Source organism: Typha latifolia, chromosome 13, assembly GCF_019914945.1.
Source record: "Typha latifolia isolate L0001 chromosome 13, TyphaL0001v2, whole genome shotgun sequence".
Lineage (NCBI taxonomy): Eukaryota > Viridiplantae > Streptophyta > Magnoliopsida > Poales > Typhaceae > Typha > Typha latifolia.
Genome location: NC_133098.1, coordinates 3,418,607 through 3,434,601, shown reverse-complemented (window position 1 = coordinate 3,434,601; position 15,995 = coordinate 3,418,607). Strand labels below are relative to the sequence as shown.

General features: G+C 35.7%; 2 protein-coding genes across 3 annotated transcripts; one reads left to right on the top strand and one right to left on the bottom strand.

The window, feature by feature from the left end:
• Positions 1-5,269: 5,269 nt before the first annotated feature.
• Positions 5,270-6,264, top strand: LOC140799665 (uncharacterized). Its single transcript, XM_073154078.1, has 3 exons — positions 5,270-5,867; positions 5,977-6,054; positions 6,136-6,264. The coding sequence occupies exons 1-3, from the start codon at positions 5,343-5,345 to the stop codon at positions 6,196-6,198; spliced, it is 666 nt and encodes a 221-aa protein (XP_073010179.1). The 5' UTR covers positions 5,270-5,342; the 3' UTR covers positions 6,199-6,264.
• A 95-nt stretch (positions 6,265-6,359) lies between these two features.
• Positions 6,360-11,744, bottom strand: LOC140799664 (sucrose synthase 1). Of its 2 annotated transcripts, none has more exons than XM_073154076.1 (16): positions 11,592-11,744; positions 10,496-10,644; positions 10,153-10,276; positions 9,899-10,053; positions 9,583-9,775; positions 9,310-9,428; positions 9,009-9,225; positions 8,820-8,915; positions 8,557-8,730; positions 8,321-8,437; positions 8,063-8,229; positions 7,748-7,972; positions 7,346-7,664; positions 6,967-7,211; positions 6,736-6,874; positions 6,360-6,648 (listed from the first exon to the last, which is right to left on the bottom strand). In XM_073154076.1, the coding sequence occupies exons 2-16, from the start codon at positions 10,591-10,593 to the stop codon at positions 6,592-6,594; spliced, it is 2,445 nt and encodes an 814-aa protein (XP_073010177.1). In that variant the 5' UTR covers positions 10,594-10,644; positions 11,592-11,744; the 3' UTR covers positions 6,360-6,591. The 2 variants fall into 2 exon arrangements, with proteins under 2 accessions (XP_073010177.1, XP_073010178.1); XM_073154077.1 differs by lacking the exon at positions 11,592-11,744 and adding an exon at positions 10,845-10,961.
• Between the last annotated feature and the right edge of the window lie 4,251 nt (positions 11,745-15,995).

The window sequence follows — 15,995 nt, the reverse complement described above, 5'->3', positions numbered from 1 at the left end:
TGAAGTTATCTAAATACCCTTTGATTTGATGTAAAATATTTTGATGGGATAAATATCAAGTATAAATTAGGTATTAAACACAATTATTTTGATGACAATTATGATATTTTGAAGAATATAATTATGGGTGTATATGAGCCGAACCTAAGCAAGTAGACTCTAGATCAGGCTCAAGCTGAGCCGGCACAATGATTTTGATGACAATTATGATATTTTGAAGAATATAACTAGGGATATACATGAGCCGAACCTGAACGAGTCTTGAGCCTAAATCGAGGTGAACTAAGCCTATTATTCAAGCAAAGTCGAAATGAGGGTGCAAGAGCTAAGAACTATTTAATATATATTTATAATATTAATAATATATTATATTTGAGCCGAGCCTAAGCGAGCCAGCTTAAGTTTAGGCTCAAACTCAAAATTCAAATCAAGCCCCAAAAATAAAGCTTAGGCTTAGCTTACTCCGAGTTGCTCTTTTTTTTCACCCCAAAGCATAATCGTAATTATAATATTTAACGTTTAAGTGCCATTTATGTAAACAATTCTTTTTTTTTTTTGGTCATCATAAAATCCCTTATTTTCTTATGTATTTCTTTAAAAAGCCTACACCTCTCAAACTATTTAACTTTTTCATTACATATGAAGAATATATATAGATATATATTCTCTTATATACACGTAGATATGAAATTTTGGATGTGTGATACATACAACAATATTATTGGGCTAATAATTGGTAGGGTCTCAAAGCCCAAGTTGTACTTGGGCCTTACTAGCACCAAATCTTGTTGGACTACTCAGCAAAATAGGTCTGTGTTTAAACCTATTAAAGAAATTAAAAAATTTCTAAACTGGTTAAGAGTCATAGATTAAGTTAATCATTTTTTCTGAAAGCATATTGCTCCTGATCTCAGTGGATTTTTGCTCATAATTATAACCATATAATGACATATAATATCATTAAAAATTAATAAATTTGATGGTGGATCAGTTTTAAATTTAGGAGGCTCACTTATGTTCCCAATGAATTTTGAAAAACAGACCGAGTTTGCTAACAAATAGTTATTCTTGTTATGGATCAAATAGTGGATTATGTTTGTGCAATATTATCAAATATAACGTCATGGTCATTGGAAGATTATTCATTTCATCAAGTTTGATTTAAAAAAAAAAAGACTTGATAGAATAAGATGGTGTACTATATATGTTTTCTATTAAGATTGGGACTAAGATTCATTTAAAGTGCCATGCAAAAGTATTCAGTAATCATTTGAATTAACTGAGAGTATGGTGATAATTTATAATAAAACAATGTACAAAGCTATAAACCCAAGTATATATATATATATATATATATATATAAGAAAAGAACTTTGAGATCAAAGATATTGCCTCCTCACTTTAGTTGGTGAAGTGAGAAAAAATAGAGGTAAATACCAAATCATTTGTCTTTTAAAAATAATATAGTATATTACATATACTACGTATTAAAAGATAAATTGATCTCAAGAATCTAGCTGAGGTGGTTAATTGGAGTAGGTGAATTATGTCTCTTATATGGTAGATAATTATATTTGTGCTTTTTTCTCTAAATTTTTTCTTGCCTGATCGAATTTATTAGTACTATTTGATGACCCTAATAACTTAAACTTTTAGAATAGTTGTTAAATTAATATGATATCATAGTAGGAAAGCTTATCAGAGGAGTGATGGCGGATGTAAAGATACGAAGATAAAAACAATCATTCTTAACACCTTAAAGCTTCTTACTACTTCAGAAAAAGACAACAAAGATTATTATTTTTTAATTAAAAAAAAGAATATAAGGATAGTTATTCAAAGTTAGACACATATCAAAACGAAATAATGGTAATATACAAAGGTATTCCAACTAACCGGGCATGTATAAAAACTCCTCGTGCCATGGAACCATGCATAGATGCACTCGAACTTAGAGAGCGATCCTCATAAGGGCAATGAAAGTTAGTACCACTTTCACGTATCATCTCCTCGTAACTCCAAGTCCTTCTCCTCCCACTTCTCAAACCCTCTCATGCAGCACGCACAGTACTCTGCATGGGTGCAACCTTTTACGTGGACGGTCGTCTCGACTCTCGAGTTGGTTTTTTTCCTCCTCCATGCAGAGGTTTCAGTAGCAGTAATTTTCATTATCGCCAAATTTCTAATGCAGGCAAAGAAGCAACCCGATAATAGATGATCAACGGTTTCCTATGAGTTGTTGCATGAAGGAATGACCTCTTTACACCTCCAAAATAATTTCTAGAGATGATGATTAGAGTAGGAAGACGAGAAACTAATCCAGCTCCCTTTGGACAAGGCTATATAGGATGATTCAAACAATGAACACCCGCTTATAATCTAGCATCTAGATCAAGTGGTCAATGCAAATATGAAGAATGGTAATAGCGATCTTGACAAGAAAAATCTATGGATAATCTCCACATTCCAATCTAAGCCCTAATGAGATGCTTGACGTGAGTGATAAATTGAGTGAGATGAACAACAACTAGGTTATAGGAAGGCACTTGAGGTTCTTGAGGACAATGATATTCGCCGAACTGGATGAGTTCTTCCGGGGGGAGCAGTCGGCGGGGGATCGGCGATGCGGAGGAGGGTGGTGAGTTTAAGAGGGAGAGGAGTAGCAAAAGCGAAGAGAGGGAGAGGGTTTCGAGGGTAATTAAACTAAGCGTCGTACGTAGAGACGTAGAAGATTTTGGGAGATGGTGTTGTAGAAGAAAGAGATCGATTTGTAAAGGGGTTACGATTCCCACTGATATTTTTGGGCCATCGGCTTGGATTTGGGCCTCAACAATCAAAGGTTCTGGAGATAGCCCACGTCATAACTCAAGAGGTATAATAAGTTTTTGACCAAACTAGTTCTAAACATTATTTACCAATATAGATTACTCAAACTTATTACCGAGATAGTTCTATTACGCTTAGACCTGTAAAAAAACTTTGAACTCTAGGGTAAAACGATATAAGATTAACGTTTTAAATATAAAAGTAAAATTTTAATTTAACCACTTGAAACAGTAACTTAAATAGACTCTTACAGATAAAATGCCAAATATTTTAGAGTTTTTCAGCGGTCAAATAAATACGTAAACGCTTATAAGTTCCGCTTATTAGGTATTGCTACAGTGAAAAAACCATTTTAATAATAATTTTAAGGGATAATCCTTGGTAAATAAAATTTAAAATAAAGCTAGTTTAGTCAATCACCCGAGGTATTAGACATGATCATCGGCCGGGCCGGGCCAGACTTTTCGGGCAAACCGGACTTAAGTATTTGTTCACGGCCCGACCCACCAATCACTCGGGCCGGGCCGGGTTCCGGCCGGGCTAGAATAGTCTAGCCCGTTACCGCCTGTCGGCCCGTGAGAGATCGGGCTAGCCGGTCGGGCCGGGCCGGCCCAACCAACCAATCACTCGGCCCAACCCATATTTTAACTATTTTTAGAATTTTTTAACTATTAGCTTATTTTTTTAAAAATATTTATATTCCTCCATTTAAAAAATAATTAAAATAAATTAAAAAAATTTAAAGGTGTGCTTAAAATAATGCAAAACGGTACAATACTTTCAAAAAATTACTGTAGCAACGGTGAATTACTGTAGCAGAACGGGCGGGCAAAGGGCTGGCCCGTGCCGGCCATGGATAGTTCGGGCTCGGGCCGGGCCGGGCATCCGGGCCGGGCTTAGCCCGGTCCAAACCTGGCCGGGTCGGGCCGGGCACGGGCGAGCTGGGCCCTTTGATCATGTCTACGAGGTATCATGCTTACCGGCTTCCGAGCCACGTGGTAACAGCGAAAGGCCATTTGTAATTGGAGGTGGTTAATTAATTATTTCTTCTTCTACTTACGTGTTACGACTCTGTCTAGATCACAGAGTTTTTGACCAAACTAGACATATCTCGAACTCCATGGCCGAGCCCAGCAACGAAAGATTCCTCGGTCGCCAAGGCCGAATCGGCAGCCCTAAGCTGCCGGTCCTCGTCGCCACGCTTGGAGTAGCCGCCGCCGCCTTCACCTCGTTCGACGTCCTGGCGACCGTCTTTGGCCTCTTCGGCTTGGGCTTCGTGGCGCTCGCGATTCTCAACCTGGCCGCCTTCCTCCTCAACTTATTTTTAGTCCATCTCACCATTGCCCTCTCCGGCAGCCTCCCGCCTTCCCGCCGCTCCGCCGCAGGCGGCGCCGGGTTCTTGGTGTGGAGGACGTATGTACTTGCTAAGCGCGCCGTCTTCCTCACCGGGGCTCTCGCCATCCTGCTCGCGACGGTGGCGCCGCATCTTGAGTCGATTCGTCTCTCCCACGTTATCTGATTTTATACATTGATTGAAATTTTAAGCTTTTCGAATGCATACTTTGCTTTGTTTTCCAGATGTCGCAAAAAATATAGAAAAATTACAAACAAAACAAAGCAAAAATAATACAAGGGGATTAAAATCTCCAAATTTGAAATTTTTTGGTGTCTCTCTGGTATGTATGCTCGCGTAAAATATGTCTGAAATTGTGCGAAGAAGACACGAAATTTGCACGAATTCGTGGTAAGAGATGATGGGTTTTAAGATAGGGGAGATTAGGGTTTAAGACAAGGGAAAGAGATTAGGGGAGAGAGGCGGCGCAAGAGCAATTGATGTGGATTAGAGTTATGGGCCAGATTGGAAAACCCTAATCCAAGTCCCTACTCTCAAATTGCGTAGATACCACTTAAAAGCTTCTTCTTTTTTCATGGGGACCTCTCAAATTACCAACAGAAAGATAGAAACATCTTTATCTACATAGATTTCTTTACTCCAAAGGTATTTATGTGTTTTCTAATCTTTTAATTATGTGTGTGTCAAAAAGTAATCTGAAGGACATCCATGCAAAAACTATAGATGATGGGTATACATGCAAATAAGAAACTTTGCAGGGGTATACATAAAAAATAGAGCTGTGATTCCCCAAAGTTACAAGGCTGTAATCTACCAAGTCTCTTCTTAATGAAACTAGATTGCCTTTGTCCCTCCAAAACTAGCTTTTGGCTGAGCTTTTGTGATGTGGGAGGTTAGGATAAGCTAGTATGATTATAAGACTTCAGAAATATATATTTCTAATAGATGATAAGATTTCATCACTTATATGAATGATCTAGTCGGCTATAACAATCTTGGGCAGGAAGTAGTCCATCACACGAAGTTATGTAACTATGAAGAGATACTACATAAAAGGAACTCAAGAAAGGAATAAAGGCAATAGAGATACTTGCACAAGCCATTCTCTTCCTTTTTATTAGTTCATATCAGTTTAAGCTCTAGCTCTTAGTGTCTCATTGCAATGGAGAGTAGAAATGATCCAAATGCATTGGAGAAGACAGAGGCTTATTACCAACGATCTCACCTTGAGAAGTGTTGCTTGATCTCCTCCATCCTCTTCCTAATCTTGGCAGCACTTGCTGTTGTTGTTCTGATCATAGTGTTTGTTCTGAAGCCAAAGAAGCCCATCTTCCATCTCCATGCCATACAACTGGACTCCTTAAATGGGTCTTCTTCAGTGGTTTCATTGCTGTTTTCTACTCACAATCCAAACAAATTTGGAATCAAGTATAGCTCCTCAGTTCTTGGGGTTTTGTACAACAATAACTCAATAGGCATCATTGACTTCCCTTCATTTTACCAGCCACCACATTGCTGGAACTTGACTGTTGTGATGCATGCTTGGATCAAGAAAGTTAACCTTACTGAATTTATCACTGAAGAGATCATGCAACTCCCTTGGCATGGAAACCGCATAGAGATTAGGATACTCGGTGCCCTACGAGCTCGGATACACATCGATAACTTTTCATTACCAAAGATTAAGGTTTGTGCACATCAAACCTTTTATGTTTTTTTTCTCTCTCTCTGAACAGGAATTGCATCACTTAGCTAAGCTGTGATGTTTATAAATCTGCATATATTTGGGTGTGCAGATTTTTATTGATTGCAGGATAGGCATGAACTTTACTGACATCCTGCCAAGCAAAGTACAGTTTCTGAAGGCTAATCAGGTAAAGGATGTAAGATTCTGCACTTCTTCAATCTTTGTATGTTAACACCCTGTATCCTAAGATACATATCTATTTTTGCAGGCTCTCCTCCTTTCGAGATTTCCTCGATATTCACAGAAGTGTTCCCTAGATTTATGGATGTAAATAGAACATAAACTGAGTTGCTTGCTCAAATCTGTAGAGTTGCTGAGTGTACAAAATGATTCTTTAGTCTGCTGTCTGTATCTTCTTTGATTCTTTTGTAATTATTCAAATGCAAAGTGTATATGAGGAGGCTATTTGACAACATTCAATAGAACCAGTAATGGTCACAAATTGAAATGATCCCTTAGACCAGAACATTATATTGTAGAGAAACATTGGCATATAGCCTTCTTACATACTGAATCACATCAGAAAAGCAGCAAAACATTGTTCAAAATAGATTTCCACGACAAAAAAAACAAGAAGGCAAAGAACAATGAAAAAAAAAATTGAAGACTGCATGCAATCATAGTTCTCTCAATAGAGATATCGAATGGCCAGCATTTCTTGCTACTATTTAGTTCCATTGGTACTGCTCTCTCCATCAACAGCCAATGGTACAGAGCTTGCCTGTAATAGAGCAATATCAAAAATTATTAAGCTGCAGTTCGTGTGCAGTAATCTAAATTTATATATAGTGAAGCTGAGGTAACTAACCAGACTACGGTATTTGAGAGCGTAGAACATCTCAAGGTAACGACGGGTCTCACGCCTCTCAAGATTGGAGACATACTTCCAGAAGCCATAAACACCAGTCAATGTCATTAGCCTCTCGGAATACAGCTTCCAAGTGTACCTGCATTATAATTAGAGAAGATTTAAGCTTTTAATCTCAATTAAAGTAGAATACCGCAAGAAAAGGCTAAGTTCCAATAGCTTAAAGCATACTTCTCGTAGATTCTCTGCAACCCTCCTTGTGAAATTTTGTCCCAGTAAGTAGGATCTTCCTTGCATTTCTTGAAGAAACTGACCAAAGTTTCAGCAGCTTTATCTCCCTGATAAGGATCAATGTGGAAGCCTGAAACCCCATTAACTATGATCTCCGCAGGCCCTCCATTACATGTTGCAAAAGTGGGAAGACCACATGTCATGGCTTCTACGACAGTGAGCCCGAATGCCTCGTAGAACGCAGGCTTAACACAAACAAAAAGAAATACTAGTGAGACTTCCAGAATAGTTTCCTCCTTGTTTCTCCATTCAAATTGATGATCTGATAATTCTATATTTTCTTTCATTCCACAGAGAATTAGATTGAATCATGGTATACCTGGACAAATGCTCCTTTAGTATCAGCAATGTAACGATACAACTCCCCGTTGCGGACCCGGTCCATCTGGGCAGAGATCCAACGGATTTGGCCATTCAGATTGTACTGCTCAATGAGGCTGTACATCTTCTTCAGCTCTGCTTGTTCCTCTTTGTCCTTGGATTCTTTGCCATGATCACCAGCCACAACCACAAGGTTAACCAATTCTCTCAGCTGGGCGTTCTTGCCATAGAACTCGACTAGACCGGTGATGTTCTTGACTCGGTCCAGCCTAGCCATTGAGAAGATAATTGGCTTGTTCTTGTCAGCCAACACAAACCTGCAAAGAAAGTAAAGTTTAAATTACTCCTTGAACTAGAAGAACTTATGAGAACTCAAAAGGTAGGAAAACTAAGTACTCACTTGTGATCTGAGTTCTCCACAGAACTGAAAAGAAGCTCCTCAATATCAGAGTGGAAAACAATGAGTCTTTTATCCTTCTCTGAATAAGGGAAATATATCGACATATCAGCTCCAGGAGAGACAATGTTGAATTTTGGATCAAAGACATCAATTCCATGAACCACTCGGTAAAGTCCAGGAAGAGTAAAAGCAGTATGAGATTCGTATTGCCCCACAGTGTCCTTGCTGAAATAACATACATCAAGTAACTTCTTTAGCATCAGCTGGAAGGAAGGGATTTATTTCAAGTTCCGACAGAAAAAAAGAAAACATTACCTTCCGGCTATCTCTTGGAAGGTACTGGTGATAATGAAATCAGCATGATTCATTGCATAAAGGTCGGCAGTGAACTGGCATGAGAAATGGTACTGGTTATCGAACTTCTTCCAATATAGATCTGAATTAGGGTACTTTGTTTTCTCCAAAGCATGGGCAATGGTGCACTGCACATAAGTGGAAGGATATAGTAAGTAATTTAAGAACTAAGGTTTCACTGAAGGTAAGCCAGACTAGTTCATGATTCAGCATACAAACCTGAGTAACTCCTAACTTATGTGCTAGCAAAGATGCTACTAGATTTCCATCACTGTAATTTCCAATAATCAGATCAGGCTTTGCCTGCATTTCTCCCGCTATTTCATTTGCAACATCCTATTAACAAAAATGTGATTTGAAAGAACTTGATTAGGAGACGAGTTACAAAATTTTTGGCATCACAAGGAGCTACAAATGGCTAATAATATTTCATTCATGATAGGAATAGTATGTACCTCGGTGTAAGTCTCTAGGTATGGCCAAACATCAAATCGCGATATCCATTTGCGAAGGATTCCACTCTCCGTTCTAAATGGAACCCGAAGAATGCTTGTGTGCTCAGTTCCGATGACCTTCTCAAGACGCTGACCACAAGTAGTTCCAACTGCATCAGGTAGCAATCGAGTCACCTGCATCAAGAGGCAAAACAGTCTCAGCTGATGGATACCTTTCATAAATTCTCATCTAAATATATCTACTACGTATAACTAAATCTTACAATGAGAATTTTAGGAGTGATGTCAAGGCCTTGCTGCTTTATCCTGAGAAGCATCTCCTCCTCCAAAGCACGAACTTGATCCAAGATGTATACAACCTGCAAAGAAACACCATTTGGTTGAAAGAATTGAAAGAGGTTAGGAGTTGCCTCAGCTTCAAATATGGGATAAAATTTGTTAAAGTGCTGTACCTGGCCACCAGTATCAGGGTATCCCAAAACATTGTCTTGGGCAAAATAGCCATGGGGAGATAGGATGACGACGTTGAACATCATTGGGATTGTACTAAGAAATTTCTCCAAGTTAGAAGGCTCAGGAGCCTCAAGAAGATCAAAAAGCAGATGAATATTCGCCCCTACACGTTTAGCAGTATCACCCCAACCCTTCTCCAGACCAAGCTCTTGAAACCTAAATTAGTTGAGAGGATGAAACAGTATGATCAAAAGATGCACTGGATGTTGATGGCAATTTATAAGCAATAAAATAGTTCACCTATGATTAAATTCCGAATAGGGAGTATCTTGAGGGATACTTAGCAGATGCTCATCTGCCTTCCTGAGAGAAGATCTGAGAGCACCAAGGCTCTGTATTCTATCATTCAACATCATTGACTGCATGACATCATAAAACATTGTGAGATTTTATTTTTCTTTATCAAATGATATTTCATTAAGTTATCTATGTTTGTTTCAAGCTCATCAAATATTCAAACAATTTAGAAGTTCCGAAAGTGTTTAGGCATGTATGAGAGCATTGAATATTTACCGTTCCGTTATAGTTGTGTGCTCGCAGAAAATTAAGCAGTGGGTACAAGCTTTCTTTGTCCTGGAACAATTTTGAAGATAAATGACGATTAAGAAACTGCACTCCATTGCCAATGGATTTCGACATCGAAGGACGGGGAAAGGAAGCATTGAACGGCTCAAAATCCAACTCCAGCACAAAGTTGCTCTCAGAACTGACAGAATGGGAGACATATATTTAGTTTAATAGTATCTTACCTTTGAGGATAATATAACTAGTGAATTCTTACAAGGATCACAAGGACTTCAATACAAATTATCTCAAGAAGTGAACAAACCTTTTTTCATCCACGAGTTGTTCCTTAAATTGCAAGTACTCTGATATGCTCAATTCCTCCACAGCGAGCTCGCTCACGTTCACCCGAATATAATCCCACACACCAGGTCTTGGCCGAATAGCAAGAGCAACCCATGGAGGTGTGACAATCGCCTCCTGCATCAAACATTAACATCAACAGATGATATACCAATCAGGAAAGATGCGATAAGTGCAACAATGGCAACGCCAATAGGAACAATTCCTATGTAATACCTGAGCAGCTCGAAGAAGATCTTCGAAGATTGTTAATTTTTCAATCTCACCACTGGAGCACACGGCCTCATATTCAGCAAGCAACTGATGGGGTTGCAGCATTCCTTTCCCGTGGTTAACGTACCTGTTTACAGGGGAGAAAAATAGTCAGACATGAAAGACTTCGCGCACTAATTTCACTTTCTATATTCCATACCTATGAAAACCAAGAATTTTGAAACTATAGATCATTCTCTAGATCGTAAGTAAGTCATATTAAAGAAAAAAAGACATCATCATCTTATAGTGAAGCAATCAAAATCTTATGAACTTGTGAAATAGAGAGATAAATTGAGATCAATACCTGGAAAAGATTGCAATCAGCTCATTAGGATGAGAAGAAAGGGCGTCTCCGAGACGCTCTCGGAGGCTATGGATGCGAGTCAACTTGCGTCCGGCCATGGCTTCTTTCCTTCTTCCCCTCTAACCTTAGAAGTTAAAAAAGATCTTCTTCTGCAAATGAAGGAAGGCAGTTAAAAAATACACATCAAAGACTACCAACATATTATAATCTCCATATATAAGAGCATTTGAAAATTGACTGGAAACTCAGATCAGACCATTAGTTAGAAGAGCATCTAGAAAAAGGCACCAATCTCAAATCCACTAATCAAACAACTACAATTGTCCTCACTAGAGCATTAATCTCATACCTAAATAGTGACAAATTACACCAACATTATTTCACTTTTATAAAATAGACCAAGAACAACTAGTGCTCACTCACAAACTACTACGAAGAAATCAATCAGAGAGAGGAAGACAGACAACAAGAGAAACAATGAATTACCCAACAAGCGATCAAGAAATATATATATATATATATAAACAGTGAATTACCCAACAAGCGATCAAGAAAAATATATATATATATATATATATATATATATATATATATATATATATATATATATATAAGGAGCAATCCGAAAGTAGCACGCCCAAAAATACGAAGGAAGGTCACAATATAGGTAAACTCAAAGGGGAGTAAATGCCCAGGGATGGACAAAATGCAATATTTCCTCATCTTATTGGTCATTGATAGGCGTCAGCATCGATAAAGAGATACCCGTAAGTCTAACTTTCCTATCAAACTATGAACGAGTTGAAAAACACCACCATTGCCCACCAAAACAGGAACTTTACACATGAGTAATTCATAAGAGAAGAAAAGTGCAGAGAAAAAAGAGCCTCATCTTTCTAGAAATCTCACCATGAGTGGATAAAAAGAATAGTCTGATCTTGACAAAGACGCAACAGAAAGACGAATCTTTTGCGCACTTACAAGTCTCTTTCGAAATCTATCGTGCACGGAATACTAACAAGCAGCAAGATGACATTTTTTTTCCTTGTTGATCTTATAACATAACAAAATGAGTTCTTTCCTAAGCTGCATTTACCTTGATATCAAACTAATCGCTGAACTAAGAAGAACCCAGCAAAACTCTAATGAGAAAAGATCAAATCTGAAGCCAAAGATGGCCCAAAACGGAGCAACGGAAGCAGAGCAAAGCCAAAGAGGAGACGAAGAACGAACGAATGAATGAATGAATGGGATTAGTGGAGAGAACGGAACGCTTTATATAGAACCCAAAAGGGGCTATTGGCGTTGGGGGTTTAGTGGTAAGAGTCGAGACTTGGACGTGCGATCTAAAACTGTGGTTCTGTGTTTTGTCTTTAAAAAAATATTTTTTTTTTCTTGATGGGCGACGAGAGATGATGACAGCGGAGATAAAGACGCGTCCTTTTTTTTTTCTTCCTAAATCCGTTCGAAGAGAAATAGGGAATAATATTTATGATAAGATAATATGAACCAAGTTTAAAAATTAAATTAGGGAATTGATATTTATAAGGCAATTTTTGCTTAAATTTTTATTTGTATATTGACTATTTTGCCCTTGAGATATATTATGTGTTACTTTACTATAGTTATATCCAAATTGAAATATTATTTTTTTCTATCATATAAATTACTAGTCGAATTTAAAAGATATTCTTTAAAAATAAAATTATAAAAGATAAAATAATATCGACCAGATTTCAAATGTCAGGTAGATATATATAATTTTGTCATATATTTATCATTTAAAATTCGATCGGTATTATTTTTAAATGCGACAATTCTTAACAATTTAATATCGGATGAACATTTTTAAATTAAAACTCTAATTAATAAAATATAATAATTTTAAAAAATAACAATTATATGATTAATTTAGAATTTAGACCATAAGTAGATGATCCTGTGAAGTGATAGAAATAAAACTATAAATAGGTGAGATAAATCTGGCACAAAATTTTATTCCAGATTTTTTAAACTTTTTTTTTTTTTTTTTTGGGGTGATAAAGTTTCCTTAGTTGGGGTTCAAAAGTTTTGACCAATGGAAAACTTTGGGCTTGCTTGGATGGTAGGTGGTGGTCTCCGTTCCGGTCTATTGGTGCAACTACGTCTACGTTACTACGCCTGTTTGGGAGTCTACTATCCTGCAATTGATACGTGGCAAAGTGGCAAGATGGTTTGCTAACCACTCATGGGATGCCAAGTAATCCTGTCGATCAAATTCCTACATTCGAGGATGCAGAAGATCCGCTTATGAGTTGGATCCTATGATATCAGCTTTGTGACGATGGAGGCTTCTAGAAGTAGGTTTGGTCGGACGTCAATCCTTTATTTTGACCATCTCGACCTTTTGCCTTCAACCTGCAAGCTTCAATTCAGTGGTTTGATTTATTTTGAGTCTGGAAAAAATAGTGGTATGAAGACAATATTAACTTTATATTAGGGTGTTAAATCCATGTTAAAATTATTTAACTACCTTATAATTTGTTTCTTATATCATACATATTTATTTATTTTAGAAGTATTATCAATTAAGTTATTTTCTCGTTTCTATTAATGACATTTGTATTTCCAAAAAAATGCATCGAGTAAAATAAATTTTTAACTCTTTATATTATGATTAATTTTTTCTTTTTTATTTAAAAAACTGAAAATTAAGAAGAGTAAATATATTGTTATTATGTAATTTATATACTAACTTTTTTTAGTATTTTATAAATTACACCTTATATTTTATCTATTTTATGATTTACGACGTGTAAATCATAACTCGACCTCTTATTTTTCTCTATAATTTTTATTTAATACCTTGATGTTATTTTAACTAAATAAGATCAACTAAGTTACTATAATAATCTCACAACTATTTTTCTTTCTCTCTACCCCGATATTATTTTGACTAAATGATATCGACTATAGGTAATTTATGTATTTATAAATTATTTTATATATTATAACAGAATATTTCTTTGCTAGTATTGTTTAAATTAACAGAGAATGTTAAATGAGATAAAAGGAAAACGTAGGGATTAGATTATAAAAACATCAAAGGCGGGTGTGAATTATAAAATAAATAAAATGTAGGATATGATTTATAAAACTCTCCAACGTTAAAATCCCATTTTTAATGCTGATTGGAACCGGACTTGCCTGCTAATACTTCATACGGGGAATCTGGATGGCATGCATTGCCAAAGTCTTCAGACAGATTAATGCATGTCCCATGCAGATCATTAGAGAAGATTCAAATATCACCTTGGGTAGTATACTTACGTACCCTTGACCCCTTGATGACTTCTGTTGGCTTCCCTCTCTTCGCCGCCTCCAAACTCTTCAAGCTTAGAATCTTTCCTCTTGATCGTGGATAATTCCCGGCCCTTTGTTAGGTGGATGCCTCCTGGAGGGGTGGGCATATGTCCAGACTTGCTAAGTCCATCGATTTAGATCATTGTGAGAGTTTTTTAGTCTGGTGAAGCCCCTGCAGTTCTCTATGGGATCAAAGCTTTCATTAGCAAACAGATATCCTCGAGCTTTGTCATCTTCGATGACTGTCAAGTGGTGATCAAAGCTATCAATGCTTCTCACTGTTGTGCAGGCTACACAATTGATCCCATTCTCCAGGAAGAACTTTCCTCTACCCTCGATAGTAGGGTATTCTTTATGAGCAAGTGTAACAACACCATTGTTCATAATTTAGCCAGTTTCATGTTTTGAGATCAATATTGTAATGAATGGATGATCCACATATAGATTTGGTTTTATAAATGGTTTCGTAGTCTCAATGCAAGGTCTCTAGACATTTCCTGAAAAATAGAAACAAATGATACCAAATGAGCCCTTAGATCATAAAATTTAAAAGGGGAATGGAGACATTTGATGACATAATTATGGAGAGACAATTGTCATGCCCCGAGCAATCATCAACTTTATAATAAGTGGAGATGGATTCCAATTGATATTGTAATTGAGAGGATGCTATATGATCACATTTTTGACACTTAAGAATTATTAGGTAAAATCATAATAAATTAGAAACGGCAACACAGAACAATTAATATAGCACTTGAAAGATTAAGAATCAAAAATACTATCCATTATAACTTATTAACTTATCGATTACTCTAAAAGCTTAAGCTAAAAATATTTTAATACGGGCTAGTAGATTTCATTCAAACGGTGGAGGATATATATATATATATATATATATATATATGTGAGTCTTTAACATAATTGAAAATTTTTGGGCAATTTACAGAAAAAAAAACCCTCTTGCCTTATTAATAGTAAGATTGGGTCTTTAAAAACTAAATGCATACATTTTATATATTAAATACATATATTTTTATAATAAAATATGTATAATTTACACAATAAATGAGTACAAGTGCGCACAAGAGTTTATTTTTACTATTTTAAAAACTAAAAGGCTTTTTTTGTGCAAATGCCTCAAAAATTTCAAAATACTATAATTGCTATTACATTCTTTAAAATATTATAACCGGCACTAAAATCTCTTAGACTTTTTAGAATTGTCATTATGGTTACTCTTAATGGAATATCCCTAACAAATTATTGTTAACTTAATAAACACATTTAATTGACTAAAATACCCTCATTTCTTTAAGTTTAAAGTGTAAAATATTTATCAACTATTTTTTTGCCTCGTGTAAAAAAAAGATATGTTTGGATGTACTATGATGTTAGAAAAATATTGGATAACTTATGAACCATTTTGAATAATTTAGGCAAATGTAAAATAGTCTCCTTTTAATCTAAGTTTAATTTTTATTATGATTAATTAGATTTAACTAATAAAAATCATTTTTGAAAGAGTATAATTATTTCATCTTTAATTATGATATTTTAAAAGTTCTTAATGACAATTATATAAGAATTTATATATTTTAATAAAGATAGGTTTGGCAATATTCAAGCTCAGGACTTTTATTCTAATATTATATTAACTCATCAACTACTCTAAAAATTTAAATTATTATAAAATAGTGATTTTTTTATGGTTTACATTTAACGGTCTCCTTCAATCAAAAAGTGGACTCGATTTAAATTAGATGAAGATTTTATATTATAAAAAATTTCAAATAACACTTTATATTTTTATTATTTTTTAATTAACACATTGTCTTTAATGATTTTATAACTCAACCCTTTATTTTCATATAATTTTCATGTGACATTGTGAGTTAACTAAATCTAACAATTTTCAAATTGAAGACTTTAAAGCAAAGAATATTATGTTTAAATACTGAAGGTAATTTTTAAAATACATAAACTATCCTTTGATGGGTGTATGATAGAATGATTAGATCTAGGAAGAAATTGGATATGGATGAGCCAATTTTAGATATTTTTTTAATGTATATTTTAAATTCAGTACTCTCCACAGGGGGGGTGAGAGTTATCTAATAGCCTAAGCTTTCATATCAACTAATTATATATTATAGTC

Coding starts and splice junctions, on each gene's coding strand:
- LOC140799665 (XM_073154078.1), top strand. CDS start 5,343: ATGGAGAGTAGAAATGATCCAAATGCATTGGAGAAGACAGAGGCTTAT. Junction 5,868..5,976: donor TTTCATTACCAAAGATTAAG/GTTTGTGCACAT, acceptor TTGGGTGTGCAG/ATTTTTATTGATTGCAGGAT. Junction 6,055..6,135: donor AGTTTCTGAAGGCTAATCAG/GTAAAGGATGTA, acceptor CTATTTTTGCAG/GCTCTCCTCCTTTCGAGATT.
- LOC140799664 (XM_073154076.1), bottom strand. CDS start 10,593: ATGGCCGGACGCAAGTTGACTCGCATCCATAGCCTCCGAGAGCGTCTC. Junction 8,916..9,008: donor ACCCTGATACTGGTGGCCAG/GTACAGCACTTT, acceptor GTTTCTTTGCAG/GTTGTATACATCTTGGATCA. Junction 6,649..6,735: donor CTCTCAAATACCGTAGTCTG/GTTAGTTACCTC, acceptor GCTCTATTACAG/GCAAGCTCTGTACCATTGGC.